Source organism: Pseudorca crassidens, chromosome 3, assembly GCF_039906515.1.
Source record: "Pseudorca crassidens isolate mPseCra1 chromosome 3, mPseCra1.hap1, whole genome shotgun sequence".
NCBI classification, from domain to species: domain Eukaryota; kingdom Metazoa; phylum Chordata; class Mammalia; order Artiodactyla; family Delphinidae; genus Pseudorca; species Pseudorca crassidens.
The window spans coordinates 95,058,220-95,071,164 of NC_090298.1; the positions used below are offsets into that span (position 1 = coordinate 95,058,220).

Consider the following 12,945-nt stretch of genomic DNA (forward strand, 5'->3'; position numbering starts at 1 on the left):
TCGGTAGGCAACGTCCCCGTGAGCCTCCGGGAGCGCAAGCGCCCCTATGCTTCGAGCTCCGGCCTGGAGCTGTTTCCGCTTCCCTCCGCGCCGACCCCGCCCAGGCCCCGCCCTATCCAAGCCCTGCCCCGCAGCTCCGGGGGGCGCGCGCGCGCGCGCGTGTGCGGGAGGGGGCGGGTGGGGAAGGATCGCCAGCGAGATCCCGAGGCGAGGCTCGCGCGCCCGCCCCCGCCCTGGCCCCCAGCTCCCACCCGGTCGGCCCGGCTCAGCCATGATCAAGGCGATCCTCATCTTTAACAACCACGGGAAGCCGCGGCTCTCCAAGTTCTACCAGCCCTACGTGAGTACCCCGCTGCAGCCGATTCGGGCTAGGGGGAGTCGTTGGCGGCCGGCGGCGCCCTCAGGACGACCCCCTCAAGCGCGCCGCGGCCCTTCTCGCGCCCCGGCCGTCTCGCGCTCCGGGCTGTCAGCCTCCCGGTGGGTGTGCCGGGTGCCCACCTCCCGCCGCGCTCCCTTCCTCCGACGTGGCTCTGCCCAGGTGGCTCCTCCGCCTGTCTGTGGGCTGGGTGGCTTCCCGGCTGCGCGGGCGAGGCCCTGGAGACTTCCCGGTGCGGGGCCGAAGCCAGTCGGTCAGCCGCAGCCCCCCTGCGCCCGCGAGCCCACCCGGCGCTCTCGCCGATCTGCAGCCCGCGGCTTCTGTTAGCAGCCGAGGGAGACGGCGCGGAGCCGGTAGGTCTCGCAGCTCCACCTCCGTGACTCCCAGCCTTTCCTGGTGGACTTCTTTCTCTTCTCCTGTGGACGGATGGGCTACTGTTTTTCGCTGCCATCCTGTCGTCACGCAGGAACTTTGGTTTTCTGCGTTTGGAGACATGCACGCTCAGTACAGTCTCTCCCGTAGGTTGCCTTACGGGATCTACTGCCCCTGTGACTTTCAGGTGTCTCCTTTTTAACGAAAAAGATAAGTGAGGACCTAACGTTTTTATGTGGCTTTTCCCCCAGTGGCTGCAATTTATCTACTCTTGCAATAACTGGCGAGGATTGTAGTTTGACCAGTTAGAACTGTGATGCTATACCTGAAAGTTACCATTTCAGCGGCTGGTTTGGCATTTTTCTACGTAAGGGAGTTTGTCCTAATTTATAGTTTTTCTTTCTCCTTACGAAGAATAGTAATATCTGTTAAACTCTTTTAGAAGTGTAAATATTGTTGAAAAATGCAGAAGATTTTAAGGTAGTGAAGGTAAGTAATTTATCAGTGTTTGAGGGAGGGTTACAGACAGATGTGCTTATCTGAGGGCAAAATTCACCACTATGTAGAACACAATATTAGGCTCTCAGTGGTGGGATTAATGTAGAGATAATACCTATTGCGTAGTATTGGGAATTTTGCTTAGAGCCAAAAAATGAGCTTTCAGCTAAATACTGAAAGTGTGCCAAGGCTAACACTTTTATGCAGATAAATCCCAGATGGAAATCATTCCTGCCGTTAAAAATTAAATGTGAAATGTCACTGCCTAAAATGATAATGCAGTCTGTGGAGGTGTTAGCTGAAGTGAGAAATCTTGAGCTCATTCCTCATTTCCTTAAGTAGTTTTGCTTTTGCTGGCGATAAAGAATATTTTCTACTACTCCTGTTTGGTTTTAGTGTAGCATAATTTAAATACTAATGCTCTAAGAATTCTACATCATTCTTTCATCCAGGATAAAATTCTAGTTGATTCTTCTGAGTGGAAAAAATCCCCTTGACTTTACATTGCTACCCATTTGCCTAAAATATAGTACTGTGCTAGCCTTTATTGAAGGAATCTTTCTTTTAGCCATTTTGCCTGTGCCATCCATTTGCAGTGTAGAAACAGTGTGTTCCAATGGTGAAACAATTTTAAAATGTGTTTTTCCATATCTCCACTTAATAACTAAGCACTAATCAAAGTAGAAGGTTTCATGGCTAATCTTTAATATCAGTGTAACTACTTCTGTAGTGTAGAATTTAACCACGTACAGAAAAATGTATTGAATTTGGAAATCCAGGAATACATCTTTCTCTTGTCCAACGATGGCAACAGAAATATCTTTTACCTTACTCAGTAGGTAGCAGTGAAGGTTAATGTGGGAAGAGACAGTTGTTGCAGCAGTGGCAGCTCTGGTGTCATTTATGGTCATTGCTACATGACAGTGTTTTGGGGGGGCAGGGAGCTAAGAGATGTAAAAAAGAAGAATCTAGTGGTTGCTGGACGTGTGGAAGTGGGGATGCTAGGAACTGTTACTGGTCTTTTATAAATTGAGTTTTGCTAACTGTGTATTTATTTTTGTCATTCAGGAATAATTTAAGATTATTTATTTATTTATATATTTGCTTTCTCTGATAGATCATAACCTGTTTGAGGGCAGAAATCTTTTTCATTCAGTCAATTCATTTATTCACTCTTTATTCCATTTGTTTGTCAGCAAATATTGATGTCATGCCTACCATGTGCAGGCAGTGTTTTAAAATTTGGAGGTGAACAAAGAGATAACTTCTGCTCTTTCAGCAGGGGCATAGACAAAGCTAATAGTAGAATATATACCATGCCGGATAATGATAAGTGCTGTGGGAAAAATAGAGCAGGGAAGGGTGATAGGGAATGCAAGGATGACACTTTAAAATAGGATAGTCAGGTAAGTTTTCACTGAGAAGATGATATTTGAGCAAAGACTTGAAGGAGGTGAGAAAGCCAGCCTTACAGGTATCTGGGGGAAGTTCTTTCCAGGCAGAGGGAGCAGCAGATGCAAAGGCCCTGAGGAGGGAATGCCTGTTTGAAGAACCTGTCTTATTGGAAGAATAGGTGCCAAGATGACTGGCCTGGCAAAAGCAGACTACGTAAGGAAAGAGGAGTTGGAAATGAAGTCTGCATGTACAGGGCATCAGAGTTTATTCTATTCTCACTGCCTGGAATGTCCTTCCCTTCCACTGCCAAATGTCTAGATTCCATGCTTAACTCAAACATCACTTAAGCTTCCACTGAATCCTTTTATCTTGCCTAAAGACTTCTCTTGGTTCTTAGGATTTTATTTTTATCTTTATTATAGTATAATATTCTATTTCACATCCCAAAATTCCTTGGAGCATCCTATAGATTCCTTAAAGGAAGGTATCAGGTTTTAGATATACTTGTGTTACCCCCAGCAATCAACATTCAGCCTTGAATATAAAGAACTCCATACATTTTTGCTAAATGCATCCATCAGAGTTTCCTAGCTTGAGATGGAGTGTGGATTAGAAATGATTTCCTAAGGTTCCTTCCAACTCTTTTTTTTTGGCTGCGTTTGTCTTCATTGCTGCACGCTGGTTTTCTCTAGTTGCGGTGAGCTTGGGCTACTCCTTGTTGCTGTGTGCGGGCTTCTCATTGCGGTGGTTTCTCTTGTTGAGGAGTGTGGGCTCTAGGCGCGCAGGCTTCAGTAGTTGCAACGTGTGGGCTCAGTAGTTGCAGCGTGTAGGCTCAGTAGTTGTGGCTCGCGGGCTCTAGAGCGCAGGCTCGGTAGTTGTGGTCCATGGGCTCAGTTGCTCCGCGGCATGTGGGATCCTCCCAGACCAGGGCTCGAACCCATGTCCCCTGCATTGGCAGGTGGATTCTTAGCAACTGTGCCACCAAGAAGTTCCCCTTCCAACTCTTAAAATTCAGTCCTTTATTAACTAGAAGTTTTAAGAATCCATGCCTTTAGGACAGAAGTAATGATGAAATAGCTGTAACTGCAACTGTTTGTTTTTAGTTGAAAGAAGTCTTTAAGAAGTAGATATCCAATAATATTGACAGTTTTTAGTTTAATTTATTAAGGGATATCTAGGTGTGTGGCTGGGGTACCAGTTCTGTACTCTGATAGGATGCTGAGGTTTGAGTCCAACAATATTGATTTGACACTGAGGAGTTTGAAAACTGTTTAACCATTTGCGAACCAGTTTCCCTTACTGCATTGGATTTCCATTTCTTATTTATCCTCCCTCATGATACAACAATTTATATGTTCATCTTTACCCTTTAATAGTCCATATTTCCAGTTCCCGCTGTAATAGATTTTTAGGTTTGATTGTGCCTCCAACCTGCTGTTATGTGAGGGACATACGAAGTCACACCAGTTTTTCTAAACTGAAGTTTTTGATTCATTCTGCTAGAGTCAGACGTTAAGATTTCAAGGGTGGACTCAGAATGCATCCACTTTTTTTTTTTTTTTAACATCTTTATTGGAGTATAATTGCTTTACAATGGTATGTTAGTTTCTGCTTTACAACAAAGTGAATCAGTTATACATACACATATATCCCCATATCTCTTCCCTCTTGCATCTCCCTCCCTCCCACCCTCCCTATCCCACCCCTCTAGGTGGTCACAAAGCACCAAGCTGATTTCTGTGTGCTATGCGGCTGCTTCCCACTAGCTATCTATTTTATATTTGGTAGTGTATATATGTCCATGCCACTCTCTCACTTTGTCCCAGCTTACCCTTCCCCCTCCCCATATCTTCAAGTCCATTCTCTAGTAGGTCTGCGTCTTTATTCCCATCTTGCCCCTAGGTTCTTCATGACCTTTTTTTTTTTCTTAGATTCCATATATATGTGTTAGCATATGGTATTTGTTTTTCTCTTTCTGACTTACTTCGCTCTGTATGGCAGACTCTAGGTCCATCCACCTCGCTACAAATAACTCAATTTCGTTTCTTTTCATGGCTGAGTAGTATTCCATTGTATGTATGTGCCACATCTTCTTTATCCATTCATTGGTTGATGGACAATTAGGTTGCTTCCATGTCCTGGCTATTGTAAATAGAGAGGCAATGAACATTGTGGTACATGACTCTTTTTGAATTATGGTTTTCTCAGGGTATATGCCCAGTAGTGGGATTGCTGGGTCATATGGTAGTTCTATTTTTAGTTTTTTAAGGAACCTCCATACTGTGCTCCATAGTGGCTGTATCAGTTTACATCAGAATGCATCCACTTTTGTTTTTACCTTCTGTATCCTTGAGCTATGACTGCAGAAGTTCAAATATTTTTCTTGGTTTGTTTCTTTAATTGATATTTAGCCATAGCAACTTGGCAACAGTAAACTTTAGTGTTTTTATATTTGCTTGGCAATATTTGTGTATTACTATAAATGACTAATGAGATTTATATTTCATAAGCCAGATATATATATATATATATATATATATATTTTGGCGGTACGAGGGCCTCTCACTGCTGTGGCCCCTCCCGTTGCAGAAAACAGGCTCCACACGCGCAGGCTCAGCGGCCAAGGCTCACAGGCCCAGCTGCTCCGCGGCATGTGGGATCCTCCCGGACCTGGGCACAAACCCGCATCCCCTGCATCGGCAGGCGGACTCTCAACCACTGCGCCACCAGGGAAGCCCCACCAGATATATTTTTACATAGCCATCAAGCAAGGAAAAAAAAAGCTCTTGGGTTATGATTCTCATGTTATTAATGCACCATGGCATATCCTTTGGTGAATATCTGTAATAAAGTAAAAGTGTTTTTTTAATATTAATTGTCTTAGTTGTGTCTACACATATAAAAAATTGTGTATGTATAAGCATACACACAAAGTGCAACAAGAAAGTTTTCAAACTCTTACATACACGAGTTGTCTCAATATTCTTATAAACTATGTCTGATTATTAAGTTGTTTGTCAACCAAATGCAAGCCCTAGAAGGAACTCTCAGATTGTTCTTTCCTTTTTTTTTTTTGAATGTATTTACATAAAAAATATAAAGTGTAAGTATGTATAACTTTTTTTCTTTTTAAAAAATCTTTAAGAAAGGTGCATTGTTGTTTACTGATGTCTTTTTTGGCAGCTATTAAGACAACGTGACAGGTGGGATACTTAAACTTATTTTTGTGATGGAGACGTAGTTGTCAACAGTTCTAAGTATTAATTAAGGTATTAACACATATTAACATATAGTATTTGACTTTTGTTAACAAGATAATTCAAAATGATTTGATTTCCTTCCATATGCGTTAGGATGCTTTTGGCTAGTAAGTTGGGTTTTATGTAACCTGACTCAAATTTGCTTAAAAAGAACTTTGTTAGGATACAGAATAGGAAGTGCAGACTAGTAGACAAACTACAAAATTATTTGATTCAGCAAATCAATGACTTCATCATAGATCCAGTTTCTTTCTCTTTCTCTGCCCTCCTCTTCACAAAAATTGATGTCCAAAGGCTGATTTCCTCCTTGAAATCAGTTGTAATCAATAAAATGCACAAGGAGAGAGTGATCTGTTCCTGTAATCCTGGACTGTGTGTTTCCCTTCAGCCTGATTAGTTCTACCCAAGACCAGTAACAGCTTATACGAATGGGGATCCATCCACCCTTGCAGCTGAGGAGGGTGGAAACATGAAGAAAATTGGTATTCTGTTGGAAAGGTGGAAGAGAAGAGTGGATGTGGGTAGGCAAAGAAGTGTCCACTATTCTCTCTTCATTAGCTCACGTTATTTCTTTTGAATAGGTAGTTTTTTCCTCTGTAATTTTAGATTGCTTCTGAGGATGTTACTCTCAGGAATGGTTCTTGATAATACGTGGTTCTGAACATGTGCCACAAAAGATCTTACTTAGTTCAAGGTATTCCTTACACCAATGGATCATTGAAAAATTCAAATATAATCACAATTTTTCTGGGTAGTATGCTTGAAAACTTGCTTTAAAAAATTAAGTTTAATAAACCTGTTGAAAATTGTATTGAAAGGAAGAAATAAAATGTTCACGATTACAGTGATTTTTTTTTTTGGTTTGGGGGAAAAGGTTATAAATAGGACAGTGTTATAGTTCATTCCTCTGCCTTTCAGGACTGAGAAAGGTCTTGTATAACGTGGCTGTATTATGTTTCTTTGGTAAAGTTGATTGTTCAATTATTTATTGTTTTAATTTTTAAATAAGTTTCTTTATTGTGATTACATGGAAAATATTTAAGTATTAAGTTAACTGGGGGACTTCTCTGGCAGTGCAGTGGTTAAGACTCCGCGCTGCCAATGCAGGGGGCACAGGTTCGATCCCTGGTTGGAGAACTAAGATCCTGCATGCCACATGGCGTGGCCAAAGAAAAAAAAAGATCACTAGGGACATCCTTGATTTCACCACCCATTGATAACTATTGATAGTGTATTTCTTGTTTATTTTTTCTTAAATTTTTTCTTCCAGAATATTCCGATGAAGAGTATATACCTTTTAGACATTACTAACACAAAGAATGTATTGAAGCTGTTGTTGGATTTATGGAACATTTGTGGCTTTAAGATAACCAAATACCTGGTTAATGTCTGGCTGTTCTATTGTTAAATGTTTAAAAATACAATAGTGTATGTTAATTGCACTTTAATAATTCGCATGTATTTTTTTCTCTGTGTATATCTTTTTTTTTTTCCCCACATAGTTTAACTTCTGTAAGTAACCTGAGTGTATCAGGGCCCTTCCCTTTTTTGATCCCAAAGGGCAATATTTGCTAATTTTTGTTATAAAGTCAAAGAATTCATCCTTTAACACTTGGAGTTGTCCTTATGCTTTTTGGGGTATGGATTTCTTCACTGCTGCTGCTAAGCCGAGGTGATCCTGAGTTGTAGACCACCTCGAGGAGCCAGTCCCCTTCCAGTTTCTTGTTGTGTAAAACTCTCAAATTAGGATAAATTACACATTCAGCCCTATGAGCCTTCCTCTTACCAAATCCTTTGAACTGCAATATGGATAAACAACTTTATTTACTGAAGGATCAAGCAACGCTCAAGAATACTGCAGTGTAGGAGGAGTAAAGGCCGGTATACTAGCCATCAGGTGTTAAGTTCTTAAGTCTCCAAGGGGAGGCACATATGGACTTAGTCCTTTGAAAGTAGGAGTGGCCTTTTTGGATACTATCTGACCTGTCCATTGCACTCTCTATGCTCTCTTCCTCTGCCCATATTCCTTCAACAAATATCTATTTGTTGTTTGTATGCCCCTGTTCTAAGCACTGCTAATATTGTAATGAGTAAGACTGATGTCCTTCCTGCCCTATGAGTTTACATTCTAGTGATAGGAAATAGGCAATAAACAAATTATGTAACAACTGTGATTAGTCTATAAAAAAAAATGAAACAGTGTAGGGGGCTAGAGAATGATGGAGGAGAGGCTATCTTAAATAAAATCATCAAGGAAAGCCTCTTTAAAAACCTGACATTTGAGAAGAGAACTGAATGAAGTGAGGGAGTGTTTGAGAACAGCTGAGAAAAGAATGTTTCAGGCAGAAAGAGGTTCAGGATCCCTCACATGGGTCTGAAATTCGTGTTGAGGAATAACAAGAAGGCAAGTTGAGTGATCACAGGCAGGAGTGGCAAGAGATGAAGTCAGAGAGAAAGACAGGGACAGATCATGCCCATATGCCAAATCACACAGTCTCTTCGAATCTTTCAGTCTGATGACATCATCCCTAACATGCTCTCCACAAGAAGTGGTATTTCTCCTTGAATCCTACTTGTATTTTGCACAATTGAACAATGCCTCTGGCCTCTGCAGGAGAGTCAGTGATGCTCAGTAATGAGACTCTGCTCAATTATTTTCTTCTCTACCTGGTTTGGAGAGGTAGGAGAGCTAACCCAGTGAATGAAGGTAAAAGTGAGTGCTCAATTCTGTGTAACCTCTATACTGATGAGACCAGTGGTCAAGCTGGTTTCGTTTCCTAAGTAACCTGTGAAGTAATACAACTCAAGAAAAAAAGTATTTATTTTTCCCAGACACCTCACAGCCTTGATTATAGATGAGCAAAGTTTATGTGAAGCCACTAAACCACCTCTAATATTGTGCGAAGCATCTACATCTGTCCTGCTTTGCTTCGAGCCTTGTAATTCAAGAATCAGTAACTGTCAAATCAAATCAAAGCTGTTCCCTTTGTTACCCAGAAGGAGAGGGCTCTTTATCTGTGTGTCAAACCCACTGAATTGTTTTGATTACTATGTGCTGTCTAATTAAGTGGGGAAGATTGCTAGTGTATCCCACCACACATATATTCTTCCATTTCCTGTCATCAATGTATCTTAGTGTGATTGTTACAAAATAATATTTTTATGGTGCTAAAATATATGTAATGTGAAATTTACCATTTTAGGTAGTATATATAGCTCTGTGGCATTAAGTAAATTCTCAGTGTTGTGTAACCATCACTAACCCTCCATCTTCAGAACTTTTTCATCTTCCCCACTTGAAACTTTGTACACTGTTAAACACTTAACTCCCCATTCTCCCCTTCTCCCAGCCACTGGTAACCACCATTCTCCTTTCTGTCTCAATGAATTTGACTACTCTAGGAATCTCATGAAAGAGGAATTATACAATGTTTGTCCTTTTATGACTGGCTTATTTCACTTAGTATGATGTCTTCAAAAGTTTAACTATGTTGTCGAATGTGTCAAAAGTTTAACTATGTTGTTGAATGTGTCAAAATTTCATTCCTTTTTAAGGCTGAATAATATTCCATTGCATATATGTATGTGCCACACATTGTTTATCCATTTATCTGTTAGTGGATCCTTGGGTTGCTTCCACTTTCTGGCTCTTGTGAATAATGCTGCTATGAACACGGGTCATAGGATACATTTCTCTACTGACTAGTAACATTGAGCATCTTCTCATGTGTTTACTGATCATTTGTATAGCTTCTTTGGAGAAATGTCTGTTTAAGTACTTTGCCCACTTTATAATCTGGCTGTTTGATTTTTTGTTGTTGAGCTGTTCTTTATACATTCTGGATATCAATCCCTTATCAGATATATGATTTGCAAATATTTTCTCCCAATAAGTGGTTTGCTTTTTCACCCAAGGAATGGTATCTGTTTTCAAAGGATAGTGTCCTTTGATGCACAAAAGGTTTTAATTTTGGTGAGGTCCAACTTACCTTTTTTTTTTCTCCTGTGCTTTTGGTGTTATATCCAGAAAATAATTTTTTAATGACCACATAATAGTTTGTTGTATAGTGTATCATAATTTATTTAACTAGACTTCTACTGTGGACTTTTATTTTGAAAAATGTTTTTTTAAATGAAGATTGAATAAGAAAATACTTATAAAACCTGACGCATAATACTCAATACTTTACCTAAATAAATAATAACTTTGATTACTACTTTTATTATTATTACTTTTATTATTACTACTTCTTTCTAATTCCTATCCTTAGTTGGAAAATTATATAACTTAGGGACTGTAGAACATTCCAGAGATTGTTCTCAGATACTCTATTTCCTCAAAATGAATTGTAGACCTTGTTTTGGAATGAACTTCCTTCTTATTACAAAATACAAAGTCCTTCAAGATTCTTCCAGAGAAGAGTTTCATTGAGAGATGTTTTAAGGAGAAAGCTAAAAAACTTGCCCAGCTTTTTTTTTTTTATTTTAAAGAATCACCTAACATTTTGAAAAAACTTTAAGATATAATTTATAATTCACATACTATAAAATTCACCCATTGAAAGTGTACAATTCAATGATTTTGTTTTTGGTAATCATGGTTGTGCAACTATCACCATAATCTAAGTTTAGAACATTTTCATCAAACCAAATGAAACCTCATACCCATTAATAGTCACTCCCCAATCTGTACTCCCCCCAGCCCCTGGCAACCACTGATCTATTTTCTGTGTCTTTAGATTTGCCTATTCTAGACATTTCATATAAATGAAATCATGAAATATGTAGTCTTTTGTGGTTGGCTGCTTTTCACTCAGCATGATGCTTTCAAGATTCCCTCATGTCACAGCACATATCAGTACTGCATTCTTCTTTATGGCCAAGTAATATTCCATTGTATAGATATACCACATTTGTTTATCCCTTTATCAGTTGATGGATGTTTGAATTGTTTCTAATTTTTGGCTACTATGAATAGTGCTGCTGTGAACATTCATGTACAAATTTTTCTGTGAACATATATTTTCACATCTTTTGGGTGTGTATCTAGGAATGGAATTGCTAGGTCATACAGTAACTTTGTTTATTAATTGTTTAAAGAACTACCAGACTGTTCTCCAGACTGTCTATTCCATTTTACATTCCCATCAGCAATGTATGAAGGTTCTAATTTCTCCATATCCTCATTAACTCTTTTTTTAAAAAAATATTTGTTTATTTATTTGGTTGTGCCAGGTCTTTATTGCAGCAGGTGGACTCCTTAGTTGCAGTTTACCGGCTCCTTAGTTGTGGCTTGCCAGCTCCTTAGTTGCAGCTCACGGGCTCCTTAGTTGCAGCATGCATGTGGGATCTAGTTCCCTGACCAAGGATTGAACCCAGGCCCCCTGCATTGGGAGCACGGAGTCTTCACCACTGCACCACCAGGGCAGTCCCTAATTAACTCTTGTTATTTTATTATATGTCTTTTTGATTCTAGCCATCCTGGTGAATGTCAAATGGTATCTCATTGTGATTTTGGTTTGTATTTTCCTAATGACACTGACAGTGAGCATCTTTTCATGTGCTTATTGACTGTTTGCATATCTTTGGAGAAGTCTTTTCAAATCCTTAGCTCATTTTTAAGTTGGGTTATATGTCTTTTTGTTATCGAGTTTGTAAGAGTTCTTCATATACTCTGGATGCAAGTACCTTACAGATGTATGATTTGTAAATATTTCTTCCTGTTTTGTTGTTTTCACTTTCCTGCTGATATCATTTGCAGTGCAAAGGTTTTTAATTTTGATGTCGTCCAATTTATGTATTTTTTCCTTTGCCTGTGTTTTTTTGCACATCTAAGAAAGATTTGTCGAATCCAAGGTCATATAGGTTAGTACCTATAATTCCTTCCAAGAGTTTTGTAGTTTTCTTACACTTAGGTCTGTGATCCTTTTTGAGTAAGTTTTGTGCAGGGTGTGAGCTAGGGATTAATGTTATTTTTATGTATGTGGCTATTCAGTTTTCCTAGCACCATTTGTGGAAAAGACTATTCTTTTCCCATTGAATTGTCTAGATACCTTACTCCAACTTTCCTCCCCAAATTTTACTTTGTTTTTGAGTTTTCAGACCTTTCAGCTTCCACCACCGTTCAGGCTCTCTCTTTAAATATTTCAAACTCTCAGTCTATCACCTTCTCAGCTGTTTGTTATTTAAATTAAATAATAAGGTTTTTGCCACTGAAAGTGGGAAACATTTTAGTATGGTAGATGTTAATTTTAGAGTATTAATAATAGCTGTCATTTATTGAGTGCTTTCTTTCTTGTGCTAAGTATTTTTAACAGAGTTTTATACATTGTGGGGGAAAATGCCAGAGAGTTCAAAGAAATTTAATGAAATATCTGGGCACGTGTTAATATAATTTGTTGCAGGTGCCCTCTTCCCTGCTTGTTGTTTGGGATTTAAGGGTAGCCCCATGATGACTGTTTGTTCTTTATACACTCAGGCTAAAGTGAAGCCTACTCACATATATCAAGTCTTCAGCCAGACTTCCTACTTGGGAGAGGTCTGGCAAAAAAAACCCACTGAATTTTCTTTGCTGGGGCCTTCTCTTCTTCATGATTCCTAAATGTTGGAGTGCTCTGAGGCTTAGTTTTCAAACTTCTCTTCCTTTTAGGAAAAAGACAGTCCTCTTCCTTTTGCAAAATTAACTAATTATTATTCCTCATATATGCTGCTCACTTTCTTGATTCCATGCTTTGGCCCAAACTTTTCCTTCTGCCTCCAATATCATGTAACTTCACATTCCCTCTTCTCTGCATTTCTGAATTCTATCTGTTCTTTAAGGCCGTTCCTAGATATCTGTCACTTTTCTTTGAAAATAATCTTGCTGCTGAAAATCATTTGTTCCCCTTCTTATAGTATATTATTTGTGCTGTTCTTATGTCAGGGATTGCCCCCTTTTATTATAAAGACATCTATTTCTTTTTTGAAATATAAAAAAGGCAAGATATAGAACATGAAATATTAGAAAAAAAATTAAGTAGCTATATTCATTTTATTTCTTGCTTT

The 12,945-nt window shown here is 39.3% G+C and overlaps 1 protein-coding gene across 8 annotated transcripts in view; it reads left to right on the forward strand.

Moving 5' to 3' along the window:
* The first annotated feature begins 7 nt into the window (after positions 1–7).
* AP3S1 (adaptor related protein complex 3 subunit sigma 1) overlaps positions 8–12,945 on the forward strand; it is a 74,962-nt gene continuing 62,024 nt past the window's right edge. For 2 of the 8 annotated variants that reach the window (XM_067731475.1, XM_067731473.1), the window contains exon 1: positions 8–340. In XM_067731475.1, the coding sequence (XP_067587576.1) occupies positions 47–340 (294 nt within the window). In that variant the 5' untranslated portion in view covers positions 8–46. The remainder of the gene's footprint in view (positions 341–12,945) is intronic. The other 6 variants (XR_010942068.1, XM_067731479.1, XM_067731478.1 and 3 more) reach the window with 5 other exon arrangements.